The sequence below is a fragment of the Ostrinia nubilalis genome, chromosome 30 (assembly GCF_963855985.1).
Source record: "Ostrinia nubilalis chromosome 30, ilOstNubi1.1, whole genome shotgun sequence".
NCBI classification, from domain to species: domain Eukaryota; kingdom Metazoa; phylum Arthropoda; class Insecta; order Lepidoptera; family Crambidae; genus Ostrinia; species Ostrinia nubilalis.
This window is the reverse complement of record NC_087117.1, coordinates 5,399,767-5,415,016: the sequence shown is the minus strand read 5'-3', so window position 1 is coordinate 5,415,016 and position 15,250 is coordinate 5,399,767. Positions and strand designations below refer to the sequence as shown.

At 37.5% G+C, this 15,250-nt stretch overlaps 1 protein-coding gene across 1 annotated transcript; it reads left to right on the top strand.

Moving 5' to 3' along the window:
- Positions 1 to 997: 997 nt before the first annotated feature.
- LOC135085938 (myb-like protein V) lies at positions 998 to 14,309 on the top strand. Its single transcript, XM_063980722.1, has 3 exons — positions 998 to 2,370; positions 9,043 to 9,194; positions 14,242 to 14,309. Exons 1-3 carry the CDS (start codon positions 1,085 to 1,087, stop codon positions 14,307 to 14,309), a joined length of 1,506 nt encoding a protein of 501 aa, XP_063836792.1. The 5' UTR covers positions 998 to 1,084.
- The last annotated feature ends 941 nt before the right edge of the window (positions 14,310 to 15,250 follow it).

Here is a 15,250-nt window from a genome sequence, read left to right as displayed (position 1 = left end):
GACGCTCTGACGTTGATTTCACTCCACACTACATCATTGGGAAACGTCAAAAACACGTTTTATAAATATTTTTCACGTTTTATAATATTGGTCCCAAAGCACTACCTTGAAGGACACCCCATTGTGTAATATTGACGCAGTGCCAGCACTATGTGGGTAGACCCACACATTTTTGTGTCATAGATCTTCAATTTATATTTGAAACGTACAGGTATCTGCTGACACAAAAGAACTTAGCGTAAATTTTCTAAAAATAGGACACATAATTTTTCAGACCGTGGCATCGCCCGCTTAGCTTTTCTCGAGTACATAATGCTCTGTTTAATTAATATAACTACTTTAAACTTTGTAAACCCTTGAAAAAGAGGCTGACAATAGTGACTGAGTTTCTTGCGCTGCTTCTTCTCAGCACTGGCCCATTTATTGACCTGAAATAGTGGTAGGGTTAATACTGGGACGTGTAAGAGTGCTTTTTAGAAGCCTACTTGCATAAATAAATGTGTTTTTTATGATTTAGGAGAAGTTAACCTTAAAGTTTTGTTTATTTTGCTTGTAATAAATTAATACCTAATTGTGTCATATTTGCACGAGTAAGTAATAAATAAATATCTACTCGACATTTTGTATTTATTGCAATAAATAAACATTAATTTGTACGTGCCAATCCATTTTGTATCGTTTAATTATAATTAGCAGTATTTTATCTTCTTAACTATTCAATTAATAATTCCCAAACATTTTTAATTGGAAACAACGTTTCCTTGGAATGCCAAGCGCGTTAAATGTTGACTGGTCGAGAATGCATCTTATTAAAGTCATCCCAACAACGCGAATTGATCTTCAACATCAAAACATGCAATCAAATGTATCTTGTTAACATGCCACTATTGATACATTTACAGCGTCTAAATCTATCGTACGCAAAAACAAATAAGCAGCCATCATATTTCAAAGTCCTCTGGAAATGTCAGCTGGACAAAAAAACGCGTCCTAACTCCCATTTATTTTCGTGCAGTCCCAATTTAACCGTCGACAGACACAGTCATGGCACCGGCTCGCGACTGAGCGGTGAAACGCGGCGGCCATGTTCAATTTCTTCAAGAGAAAAGGCGGGAAGGCCGAGGTCGGCGCGCCCGAACATTCCCGAACGCCGCCGACGTCTCCCGAGCAAGACGCGCGCGCTTCCCGAACCGACAGTGATGTAACGAACGACAAAACCGCAGCACGGAAAGATGTAGTCAACCTGTTGATACCTGAAGTGGACTATGCCCAGAAAACCAGAGTCAGCGCTCTCCTCCAAATGATGGCCGGAAAGAAAAGGAAGAACAAAAAGAAGCGAGCTGAATCCTGCCGCGTTTCGCCGCCGAAAGAGATGCAAACAAATCTGCAACGGAGCAAGTCAGCCGCGAGTGACGTGGCGGATACCAAAAATATAGTCGGGGAAGTTTGCGAGTCGGACGCGCACGGCGATCCAGCTGAGTTCGTCAAAGCTTTGGTCCTGCAAAAATACACCAAGCCCGTCGACAAACACGTGTCGCTTGTCTACGTCTCTGATTCTGTTTTGGACGAGAAACGCCATGCTGAAGCATTGCTGCGCGAGATTGCGAAGAGCATAGACTGCACTATCGATGAGATTAATGATAACAAGACACAGATGGGGGCCAATGACAGTAAGATCGGCAGAAACGAGCCGGTGTACGAAACTGTTGAGGAAAACAAAAGAACTGACATTGATTCTTATAAAAGTGACCTGAAAGGTGAATTGGAGAAACTGCTGCATACTGAAGAAACGAATTCCAAGGAAGAGTCTCCAGGGCAGATTAAAAAATCAAATTTAAAGCCTCCAAAGTCGGATACAGAAGGCTGTTCGGATGATGACCGCTCGGACTGCGGGAAAAAGAAAGTAACCTTCAGAAAACACATAGTCTTTGACGATGGCGATCAACAGACGGACGACGAAGTGGACTCTACATTCGAATCTCTCACCTCTGAAGAAGAAGAGGAAGAATATTTGGAAGACTCCTTGCCTGACAACGACGAAGTTAACTACGTGTCCCGAAACGAGAATAGAACTGTAATTGAAGTGACTGAGCCGAAAAATGATAGTGAGGACGTTCTAAAAAGGATTTCTAGTGACAACAGTGACAGTGGTTTTATAGATGGTGAGAAAAATGAGTCTGGTGATGACACTACGTGTGGTAAAAGTGCGGAAGTGGAAGAGAGTGAACAGAGTGAGAGTGAGGTGACCGAGAGTGAAACAGAGGAGGAGGTGATTGAGGAAATCGAAGAAATTGAGGAGATTGAAGAAATTGAAGAAGAGGAGAGCTTTGAAGAGAGCGTGGAGAGTGAGCCAAAGCATTTAGATAATAAGTAAGTATTCGTTTTATTTTGATATCCTGTCTATTTTCTTTGCATTCTTTGTATTTTGTGTGTAACGAACAAAAAAGTTTCTAAACAAAATAGTCTAGCGTCAATTTTTGCCGAAATTTTCTCATACTTTATGACCTCATTCTTCTTGTAATTCAAGCTATATTACTTTGTTTGTTTGGAAATTGATTTCAAGGAAAATACGTAATCTACGTCACTCGTTTATTTATATTTTCAAATTATGTTTATAAGTTTCTTTGTTTACTTATCCCCTTTCTAAATCAAACAAAGACGTTGTTGATGTTATTGCACTCAACTATTTATACTTTTTCTACATTGCCCGTACTTCGTAATGTAGGTACCTACCTGTAAAATTAGTTAGAATAGATTTAATCCCGTTTTTGCAACATTTTTCTTTACTGCGCCGCTCCTATTAGCTGTAGGGTGCTGTTACCTTAAAGCCTTCCTCAATATTATATGGGCTATCCAACACAAAAACATTTTTTCAAATCCGACCAGTATTACGAGTAGTTCCTGAGATTAGCGCGATCAAGCAAACAAACTCTTTCAACTTTATAATATTAGTAAGGATGACCTTAGAAGTCTACACTTTCGAAGTTGTCGATCAAAATTTCAGTTTATTTATAGACTTCCCACCATTAATCATTGACGTGGTTAAAAATAGACTATGTTTACGACACGTGGTGGTTTCGAATATTTTATAAACAAATCTTGAACAGCGAACGTAGCTGTATCGATACGGGACTATTCCCACCTGTCGTTCCCACCGCTGCAATTCCTATGTAGGTAGCCAGGATTTACAGCTTGACCGCAAATAACCCAACCAGTGAAGGTCAAGTTTGTCCCGGGGAAAAGTTAAACTGTTATTGGACCCGCAACCAAATTAATCAGAAGAACATAGGAGGAGTTCGAAGTTAAGGTTCGACTTCCCTCCATTGCAAAGCGGATGACAGGTGACAAATAAAGGTTTAGTAACCTTTTTGAGCTATCGATAGCTGTCCATGACCCCTTAAAACTCAGGGGGCTGACGGGCTATGACGAGCAAACATCTAGTAACAATAAAAAAACAAGATAAAATACATAATTTTTCGCCCTTTCCCTTCAGTTTCAATAAATACAAATTGTCCCATTTAATGCCGGCCACAGACGTCTTGTTGTGCTTTTCATTTGTAAACATGTTTGTACAATTAAGTTCTATTCATCGTCGTCATTTCAGCCATATGACGTCCACTGCTAAACATAAGCCTCCCCCAATGATTTTCATAATGACCGGTTGGCCTGCCCAAGTCCAGATTGATTTGATGATGTAAAAAATATCAAATTAAAAAATTGTTCAAAACATAGGTAAGTCCATGATTGTTCATGAGTGAGTTCGTACTCCAATCCAACTCTCATTTTGCTAATTTTTGGTGGCTGTGCCCACAACCTTTTTTGAGGGCTGGAACCGGGCCTGAGTTGCAGCGGTGGAAACGAGAGGTGGGAATAGTCCCGTTTCTTGCTATGTATTATTTAAACCTGCCTGAATTAGTTAATAATATTAATTCAACCAAGAATTAAACTTCAAGGCTCAATCTGTTGCAAATTGATTGCATTATTTTATTTTTCATATTGCAATTGGCTACAATATAATGCATGAATAACCGATAATCGCATCCCAACAGCAAGCGATGCCAGAATCGCATTACGAATCGATTCTATTTATAAAAGGGAAATCGATTACATAAAACAACGAACGAAAACTGAAAACAAAAGATTGTGTGAGGTTTTTTTTTACACATTCTTCTTTAGCCAGTGTCAGTAATTATACCAGCCCCCCTAGACAAGTGACAGTTGTAATTTCTTGACTTCACGGAGCGAAGTAACTACAAACGCTTGAGCGAAAGGTTTTCCAAATTACAACACTGTCAAAAGCCACTAAGGCTGAGAGCACCACCTTATTTTAACCGTAACAATAACAATAACCGGTGTTTTTTGTATGGAGTTTGACAGATTTTTGACGTTTGTCAAAGTTAAAGTAAGATGGTGCAACTCAGCCTTAGTCTTGTCTAGGGGACTATGGAAGCTGAATACAAATTCTAATTAAATAAGTAAGTTTTCCCCCTTTTCCTTGAGTTTAGATAAGATGTGGCACTATAATGAAACTTCACGTGGATTTTTTGAGAGAACTTAAGTGATTCTGCACTGTTTTGTTTCATTTTGCTTCTTCTTCGTCTTGTCGTGTAGACATCAAACCTACACCATAGTGTCAGCCCAAAACTCCGCTACAAGAGTGGCATTGTCAGTAGCCTTCATTAAATCTTCCTGCGTGCAGTTGTTTGGGTACGCAGGGCACGACATCATGTGCTTCGTTGACTGGGGAACAAAACCACACTTGCTTCATTTTTCTTACACATTATAAAAGCTTCCATCTGGACAGCCACAGGACAGCACGTCCACTGCTGAACATAGGCCTCCCCCAATAAAGTCCAATGCATGAATTAAATCGAGTTAAGCTTTTGTTCTGAACGAATCACACAAAGTAAGGACAATTTCTTAGCACAACAAAATAAATTTTGTTTCACTCAATCTAAGTGCAATAAACCCAAAATATCCATAAACCATGTTAAAAACAAAAGGAAATAAAAACATCAACAATGAACGCGAACTAAATAAAACATTGTAGAAAATAAATGTGACTCAGCGTAAAACGGAACGCTCGTGCGTCAAACATGGCGTCCTTGAGCTGTCAAAAAGCGCGCGAAATATTCTAACCTCTTAAATGCGGTCATATGATACTGTAAACAAACCATAATGCGTATTAAAGACTCAAAAAAGCATTAGAAAAAGATTTAAGAGATATTATGCGCCATTTATTCGTAGAATACTAGTTACGCGTCACTAAATGCGTATTTTTTGTAGCAGACAAAGAGGCATGGCTAAAATTAAACTTCTCAGTACTAGAACACATGTTGCTAATTGTTTTAAAGAGACCGCACTTTGTTTTCCATTAGGAAAAACCTTGAAAATGTTCGATCTATTTTTATGAGAGAAAAATCTAAGAATTTAACGGCCAACTGATCATCTAAAAGTTGTAATTTATTTGTTTCAAAGTCATTTTAACATTGAATAGTAGGTACAAAGGCGAACAAAATGTCCTTAGGCATTCTCAATTCAATATGATACTCGTACTTACTAGATAATAAAGAAAAATATCATTGGGCATTTTACAAACATGGTCACACACAAACTAAGAAAAGCTAAGTTTAAAAGCTCGGCATTTTTTCGTAACTTTTTTATCAGTACATCACGATAATATTGATATTAAGTACTTTAAACTAAAGTTAGGTCATTTGATTTTGTAACGAGATATTTTTAAAATGCTTTTCTTAAACAGTACAATCGTTTTTACTGAGTACGAAAATAGACGGAAAAATCTCAAGTGTTTGCATCTGGTTTTAATCAAGAACTAAGTCTAGATTTTCTTTTAAACAGACTTCGCTACAGTTATTAATAATATTAAATTGTACATACAAACTCTCTTGTTTCTAAAATACGAACCTATAGTATTGAATTTGATCAAATGTCCAATAAATAAAAATGTAGTATCAAAAAACTGATTGTTTTAAAATCAAGTGTTTTTATTTCTCTTTCTCTTTTAACCTCTCTCTTTTCGCAAATGTAAGTTTAATGCAATAAAAACTGCTGTTTTACCAATAATTAACAAAATCAACGCCTGTATGTTTGCCATACATTCCCAGTGAAAAATACTATCGTAAACTCTTTTGGAATCACGATATTTTCAGTCTGAATCCTAATTTATGGCTTCATTATAAACATTTCAGACTTTATCTATGTACCTACTAGAATTATTTATAGCCAAAAACATTAGCTAGATTGAGTTTGTTGAAAGGTCTAGATTATTTTTGAATGAAAAATTTGAGGTTGCACTCGTAACCAGACTTCTGGCCTTCGCAGTTTGTTTTATCTAGGTTATTTTTACATCTAGACGCATTACTATCGTAGGTATCAAAGATACATTACATTACATGTCATGTACTATTAGTTTTAGTACATTACTTGTACCAACTTCTTTCTTCTTGTTTCAAGGAAAAAAATCCGTGCTTTAAAGCGATTATGTGCAAATATTATTGGCAGACAGCTAATTTCTAATTGCTCAGAAGATGGTCCCTTTAATTGCATTTATTGTCCGTGGTGCATAATGTTTTCTTAAAGGTTATTAAACCTTTGTTTGTCACCTGTCATCCGCTTTGCAATGGAGGGAAGTCGAACCTTAACTTCGAACTCCTCCTATGTTCTTCTGCTTAATTTCGTTGCGGGTCCAATGATAGTTTAACTTTTCCCCGGGACAAACGTGACCTTCACTGGTTGGGTTATTGGCGGTCAAGCTGTAGATCCTGGCTACACAGGAGTCGCAGCGGTGGGAACGAGAGGTGAGGTGGTGGGAACGAGAGGTGAGAGGAGGAATAGTCCCATTCTTTCTTGTTTTATTCTATCGTTAGTTGTAGTCCGGCTTGTGGTAAGACACAGTGAGATTCTTTCCATCATGTCCGTTTCAATATAATTAGATAAAACGTTCCCTTTGTGTGTGTTCTTTATTTGGTATGGTAGAATTTCATCAAGATGATTGTTCATAAAAATGGCTATTTAAAAGTATTTTATGTAGGTACACGTTCGAAAATAAATAGATTGTTCGTTGCACTTGAGCTTGGCTGGTTTAAAGTAAAAGATTTTTGGTTGGTTCATTCATATTTTTAGTAATGTGGTTTGCGCCCTATTAAAAGTTTGTTGTTCGTTACTTTGGAAACAACATCTTTGGGGCCGTTCAAGTATTACGTAAGCACCAAGGGGGGTGGGGGGTCTCTGTTTTGCTTATTTTGGATGACATGGGGGGTAGGGGGGTCTAGATGATGAATACGTCATCGTTAGTTTATTTCATCATTGCAAACGTTGTGATAGGGATAGAGACATGCGATTTTTGGTTTTACGAAGGTAATACGATAGAGAATAATACAAAGTAATAAAAACCACCGGTTATATTGGCATTTTTTGGAGAAATTTATTAAATAACCAAAAAAACACGAATTTAAAAGCAGTTTTATTTGATCAAAAAGTATCATTTTTTATTATTTGTTGGCCTTTTTTGTATATTTTATGTTTTTTTTTAGTATCGCCTGTTATTTAGCATTATTACTTTTTTACTTTATCAGGATATACCGCTTAGTTTAAAAGTAATTACGTTTTCTTTACAATAAGTAATTGGAAGAAAAAAAATTCTATAAAAAATTTTAAAAAAATATCAAAAATTTTTGACCTCTTTTTTGTCGATAAGAATATCTAGTTTCATCTATTTTTATATGTACACTTTAACGTGACTCACACCGTATAAAAAACATTTATAACTAAAAATGTTTACGTAAGCATAGGAGGAGGGGGTAAGTGCTTTGCTTACTTTTGATGACAAGGGGGGCGGGGGGGTAAAAAATGGTAAGAAATCTGCTTACGTAATACTTGAACGGCCCCTTTCCCACCACTACTGTAACTTTTAAAAACTAATTTCAAAATCAACATAAAAACCTTCCAAACTTCTAATTTTTACGCCACTTTATTTTGTTGATTCCAATAAAATAAAAATGGTTCTTCTATCAGATCTTATTATTTTGTAATCTTTTTCTTTATGATGTGGCAGGAAGTAGATATTAATATATCACTGTCAAGATCATAAATCATGTTAACAACATTATGAATATAATAAAAAGCCCCCTAAATATACGATAACAGTTTTAACAGGACTTCAAACATGTTTATGACATATAAAATATTGGCAGAGATTGGTAACGCAAATATTTTGATGCTCCCACGCAGTTCCGGTGGAATATTCAATGAAATAACAAATTTTTGGAATGCTGATGCATATTTACTAAACTATACTGGAATCATGTTGAATAGAAAAGGGATACGTCAGTCGCCATTTTTCCATCGGGCTCTCTGTGTAAGAGCCCAGTGCCCCGACTGCGCTAATTTGTGATGCCTCCAATTCATTTGCGCTTCATCTCCAGTCGTTTACGTCTCAGCTTCGTTTGAACTAGCCGTCAACGACACTACGATACGGATTTGTCAAACAGCTGATTATCGTGCGTCGTCCAGTCGCGTTGCAGCTGGAAAATTTTCCCGCGATCGGGGCCCGAAATTAATTTATTTTATACAATAAGCATTATAATCACTAGCCTGTGAAATTTAGGAGTTACGGTTCCGAATAATAATTTACAATTATTTATTAATCATAAGTACAGAAATAAAAGTAGTTATTGAACAAAATTGAATAGTTTTTGCATTTTGATTATCTTCTCTTACACATTTTTACTGTGTGTCACAGGGGTATTGTCAAAATAGTCAAGGTCTATGCATTTAACGATGATTTTTGTGTATCGCACACTTATTAACAGATCAACACCGTATCGCCTTTTGCCGCGCTGTCAACCGCGAAGCGAGACGTTTACGTTACGGTGCGGATAAGTGTGCGTTGCAGCACGGAGTTTTATACAAAGAATACTGACCGTCTCGAGTTGATACGGTTACGATCCGTTTTAGGGTTAATAGGTGTGCTTCGTCCTTAAATGTGCGACCCATCTCATCTTATCTTTTCTGTTCTTACAGGAAAACCCTGGTCAGCCAGGAGTCAAAATTCCAGAACCAAGTCACCGCCCTCACAGAATTAGCAGATTCAAGATGCGGGGAGGCGGAGAGAGCGAGAGAGCTGATAGCGGAATACAGGAAGGAGATAGAGATAAAAGATCGGGAGATAGAACGTGAGTACATTATTTGAATTTGACATGTGAAATGTTTGACCGTTGATTTATAAGATAAAAGATAAAATTAAATAATGATTTCATGACTCGAGCCATGATTATTCACAAGTAGTTGTTGAACTTCAAATCATGTAAAATTATGTTGTTTATACACATAACCAGAAAATTCTTCATGAAAGGTATGCCATATAGACCACTGAACGTAGCCAAGACCTGTACAATTAAATTTGGAAAACATTATTTTGAACAAGATAATAAAGGTGCCAATTGGTTACTTTGATGATATTGTTAATGTCTATTAAAGTAAACATAATCATAACAATGAAAACACATCGACAATATAAGGTAGATGGAACAAAACATTTATTGTGATACTAATTTTAAAATTACGTCACTAACTTTACACTCGGATGAAAATACTTTCTATATTTATCCCACAAAAGAAAGTTGCAACCTTCGCAACATTAAAGTATTTAAATAGTGTATGAGACTAAATTCTCAGTGACTCACATGATTGCGAAATATTGTTTTTCTGCCAATAGCCAAAATAATGTGCCTTCCCAATCCGTCTGGCCAGCGTGGGACGTGCAGACCAAATCCTGTCAGCAGTGGAGACTAAATAACTTGATGATTAACGATGATAAAGCATTTCATTGGAAAACTAATTTCACTAAAAATTGCAACTGAAGCAACTTTTTACTTTTCTAATGCCCGTTTTCACCATCATTCTCTAATTTTTAAGTAATACAAAACGGGAGTTTTGTTTTCAAAGAGGTCACTTAAAAATTTGAGATTGATGGTGAAAACGGGCATCAGACTAATACCGAAAATTTGTATCCATAAGGGCTTGTTCCCACGGAGATGTCCCGTTTATTGCAGGAACCCGTTTAGTAGTTTACGTGGTATAGTTAAATTGACGTTCACATAAGCAACCCCTTTTGCAGTGTCCCGCAAAAAACGAATTCGTTAGAATTTCTAATTCGAATTTCAAACACACATACGGGCAACTCTGTTCACTTCACACAACAGTCCAGTTTTGGTGGATACTGCATTACTGGATACCGAAAACTGGATTGCCGTAAAAACGAGCAATTCTCGCAATAATCAAGCGGTCGATGGGGATCTACCCCAATATTATATTGGTTGAGCTAGCGACATTTAAGTATTAAACAGCTGTTCTTTGTGAATTTATATCTTCCGCCATAAACTTTATGGGACAAGCTACATTACACTAACTACCTATCTGAAACATTTTGTTGACATTTGCAAGTATTTGGCACGATGTCTACTCCATAATAATATTATGTCTAGTCCCATAGCAAAGGGAATTCCACGATGTCTACTCCATAATAATTATGTCTAGCCTCATGGCAAAGGGATTTCCCTGAAGAATTTAATTTCTTTGGTTTTAGTCACATGATGATCTGCTTATTACCTAAATACTAGTTAGCATTTGCACGCCTTATCTTTATAGTTATTCTGATGATGATTAGTTAAAACATATTATTAAAGTGATCATGATAGAAAGCTTGAAGCCAGGAGACTCTACCGCCGTATCAACGTATCAGTGGTACGGGCCCCCGGAATATAAGGGCCGGATAAACCATTAGACCAGTGGTTCCCAAAGTTGTCTGGGCTACGACTCGTCTAATACAAATTCCCAAACTCGGGACCCACCTATAGGAAATTTAACCGTACCAATATACCTAAATAAAGGACTCGGATCGGTAGGGTGGTGTGTCGTTCTACAGGCAAGGCCTACTCTATGTTCGCTCTCTCGACCCACCACTGACTGGGTCGCGACCAATAGTTTGGGAAACCCTGCATTAGACAGAGTAGACAATTGCTTAGGGCCCTAGATTTATCAGGAAGAGACCCGACAATTACCATTTTTAAATGAATGGTTTATTTCCAAGAAATATAGTGTTAGTATAGTTTGGTCTGCGAGTACGTAGAATTTTGTCCAATGACCCCAAGCTACCCATCCTTATCGCTCACGCGTAATTATGTTACTGTCGCGCTCGCACACTCATTGCGGGCGCCCGTTGCACAGTCACGACAGCAATATAATTACGCGCGAGCGATAAGGATCGGTAGCTTGGGGTCATTGGACAAAATCCTACGTGCTCGCAGACCGGGCTTTAGTAACTGTAAGACTCTACTCGTCTCACATAATGTGTATTGTTAGATCATCCGAGCGCTGTATCTATGCTAAGCAAACACAAATCTTGGCAAATCTTGCAAATGTCACATATTTTAGTGGCAACCAGTCCTATTATGTAATTACTTCGGAACTTTTCAAAATGAAAAGACCGCATTAATTCTACTCTGCGCTGTATTTCATCATCAAGTCATTTAAGTCTCCATTGCAGGAGCACGAGCACGACCCTCTCTAATTTACCAGAAGCTTTCTTTGGACTAAAATCTCCACGCTTAGCCAGCTGACGGGTTTGGGAAACTAGAATATTCCATCTAGCAACCATAAAGATGTATGGAAGCTGGAAACATTGAATTTTAGGATAGATCCAGTTTATTCTGTACCCTATTATTGAATACCGTTTGATAGAGCTCATGAAACACTTTCAGGATCAGTACACAGTACTAGTTTTTTGATATCTTGTATAGTTTAGAAATAATCGAGTGAGATCACTTAATATCGTTTCCACCCTGTATAGTTACACCTGCTTTTACATTAGGTTTAGATACAAACCACATTCCCACTTTTTATTTTAAACAAACTGCCCTGCGTTTTCTGTTAGAGATTGCTTTCTAGTCCTAGTTCGATAAGACTGGCTAAATTGTTATTAGTTTCAATGTTTGTATCCCTTTGCAGATTTGTGTGGTGTGCCATAAATAAGAAAAGCATAAAAAACAATGATTACTCTGTTTCAACAGATGACACTTTGTTGGAAATCCATCATCTATGAATAAAACTAATTAGTCACTTTAGCTTCATAGTTGCTTTTGCTTCGGGTGGCTTAAGTATTTCTTTGTTTTTAAAATAGGTATTAACACAAAGAAAAGTAGTGTAAAGTACATAAGAAATGCTTTTCTTCACCACAATTAACGTCATTAGGATTCCATGAAACCATTTGAATGAGTAAGTCCACAACCACGTACGAAGCCCACAGTAACACAGCAGACAAAAGCACAAAATTGAACGGTTGGCTTCACTCCAGAACTAAAAACAATTCGGAGTAAATGCACTCATTAAACTCTTTATGCAGGTGGGAAAGGGAAATTAGACGAGAAGTTTTTGGGGAAGAGAATTAAAGTGGGAAATCAAATAATGATTTACACAGTACCATCTTATTCTGTTCCCTAACTAAGCAAAGGATGCAAATGCATGTCTGTCCAATCTTTTGAAGACCCATGCAAAAATAATTTTTGAATGGTGAGAAGAAAAAAGACTTTCTGTGACAAACCAAAATTCATGAGCTAACTTATTAAAGACAACGGATTTTTCTAATGACTTTTTATCAAGTTATCCCCTAAGTACACATGCGTTGAAAAGTTGTTTTAAGTGTCTCTAACGTCACTTTAAACTAGATTTCAACGCGTGTGTAACTTTTAGAGCCTTATTAAACTTCTAGGACAATTTGTGGTTAAAAACTCCAAAAGTGACTAGTGAGTTCTTAGCGTTAGCACTAGCCGATATTTTATGCTTTCCCTAAGTGGCGGTAGAGTAAGCTACGAGTATATTCGGACGAGTGTAAGTTCCTTTAAAAAGGTTGCAAATAAAGAATTTAAAACAAAAATAGCCCCTTACAAGAACTCCAGAAATACACCAAGGTCAATGCTTCGGAGCATTGCTCTTGTGGACTAATACTGCATCTGTCACAAAGCTCTTTAATTCAAAAAGTTTTTAAACTTGGCCGGTGAAAGGTGGTTGTACAAATTTTAATGATTGGACTGGTGATGATTTAGCAGAAGAATGATGAGATCTTGAAGTCAACATTCCTTTTTTATGGAGTCTTCCAAAAGACGTTTTGACTGTGGTTTTGAGCCGGACGTCCGGACCGCACACGGAAAACTGTTTCTATACTATGACTGTATGATAAACTGCGTTGAAATTAAAATGTCAATTAAAACAGAGTGTGCGTTCCTGACCATTGCAAAGCACAATTTATTGCTCCTTCTCATCTCAAAAACTCTTATTTGAAAGAGCCATAAGTAGGTAATAATATTAAACTAGGCCGTGTTGAATAAAACCATTCCCACTTTTCCTGTGGATTTCACAAAAATGGCGACTAAGGGACAAACATGAGAACATCAGGCCTCCCTAACCCGTCTGGTCAGCGTAATGAGTGTAACAGGCCAAATTAGAGAGAATTATGCTTCTAAAGGCAATTCCAAACACTTAAATATCAGTTCCAAATTGTTTGCAAAAACATACTTTAATGCCTCTGAATGACCTCATCTCCTGGGAACCAAAGCTAGATTAGCTCAATGAAAGAAATAGGACAAACAATTAAAACCATAAGACCCATTAAGATCTATTAATTCGCGAGATTGCCAATTAAAAAGCGACCATGACCATGACTGATTCCTGTCTTGATTTTAGACAACATTCGTTGGTTTTAGTCATATTATGACGTCCACTGCTGGACAAAGGCCTCCCCCAAGGATTTCCACAACGGTCGGTCCTGCGCTACCCGCATCCGATGCTTCCTGCGACCATCTCCAGATCGTCGGTTCACCTAGTGAGAGGCCTACATGCTTTGTAGTAAAACAGATGATGATCTAGTAAGGTCATAGCAGACTAATCAACTCTGAAAGGGATCAACACCGTATCGCCTTTCGCGAGATGTCATCGTCTTTCGCGCGCTGTCAACGGCGAGGCGAGGCGTTTATGACGGTGCGGATAAGTGTGCGTTGCAGTATGGAGTTTCATACAAAGAACACTGACCGCCTCGAGTTGATACGGTTACGATTACGATCCCTTTCCGGGTTGATAAATATACTAAGTCCTAAGTTGGAAGCGTCGCTTCACCCAGAAACCTTAACCACAAAGAAACTGGCTTTAACTGATTCTTACCTCCAACAGGTATTACGAAACATCAAGAAAAATATAGCACAGTTTCTTTAACTTTCACTGAAACTGATTGGTATTAATATGAATTCAACGGATAAAAATTATTTATCTGAAATGACGTGTGCGTGTCGGAATGTTTAGTATATGTATGCGAAGATACGAAAGATTAGTTGTTACGCCCGTATTCAAAACATTACTATGAGGTCTCACAGTGCGCGTGGACACACGGTGACACACGAACCAATCACAGAGCTCTATTCAACGCTGTGCGTTTGATTTGCTGCTTCACTTAGCAAGCATCGTTAGTGAATACGGGCGTCTATTGCAGAGCAAGCAAATAGAGTATTTTGTCGCCTTTCCACCAAATATTATGTGAGGAATGTGTTTATCTATTTCCAATAAGTAGAATTACCTACCTACCAAGCACCTACGTTCTAAAAGGAACTCCATGCAAAATTTGAGACTCCTAGCACTTTTAGTTTCTGAGATTTTGTAATTAGTGAGTCAGTCAATCAGTGACCTTTCGCTTTTACAGATATAGATTTAAATAGTACTTAGTTTACTAAGTTGCTCTTAAGGGGCCTCTACGTGTCTCATAATCTTTTTACCCTACCACCACTTCGAGACCAACATTTGGCAAGTTCTCAAAACTCAGTTACCACTGTCTGCCGATTGAATGATATAATAAAAAATAATTAGATTATTAGATTAATGACAACTTGCCAGAAACCTAAGTAGGACTACTATCCATTTCGATAAATATTTCTCTTCTTAGTCATCATTATCTGACCGAAAACTCATAGGTACCTACACCCATTTTCTATTAATTTTAGCGAAAATACAAATTTCTCAAGAATTTTTTTTAACTTCTATGACTTAGGCCACGACTCACGACAATGATTATCAGCGGTTTCATTTTAGTTGTTACTTCGCCCAGTTTTTAATCATCATTATCATCATCATCATCTCAGCCATGCTGAACATAAGCTATGCTTTCCATGTCGCCCGGTTGGTAGCGGCC

Excerpts from the sequence above, each read along its gene's own strand:
- LOC135085938 (XM_063980722.1), top strand. The coding sequence starts at position 1,085 with ATGTTCAATTTCTTCAAGAGAAAAGGCGGGAAGGCCGAGGTCGGCGCG. Across the intron at positions 2,371-9,042 it reads CCAAAGCATTTAGATAATAA|GAAAACCCTGGTCAGCCAGG; the intron begins GTAAGTATTCGT and ends CTGTTCTTACAG. Across the intron at positions 9,195-14,241 it reads AAAAGATCGGGAGATAGAAC|GTATTACGAAACATCAAGAA; the intron begins GTGAGTACATTA and ends TACCTCCAACAG.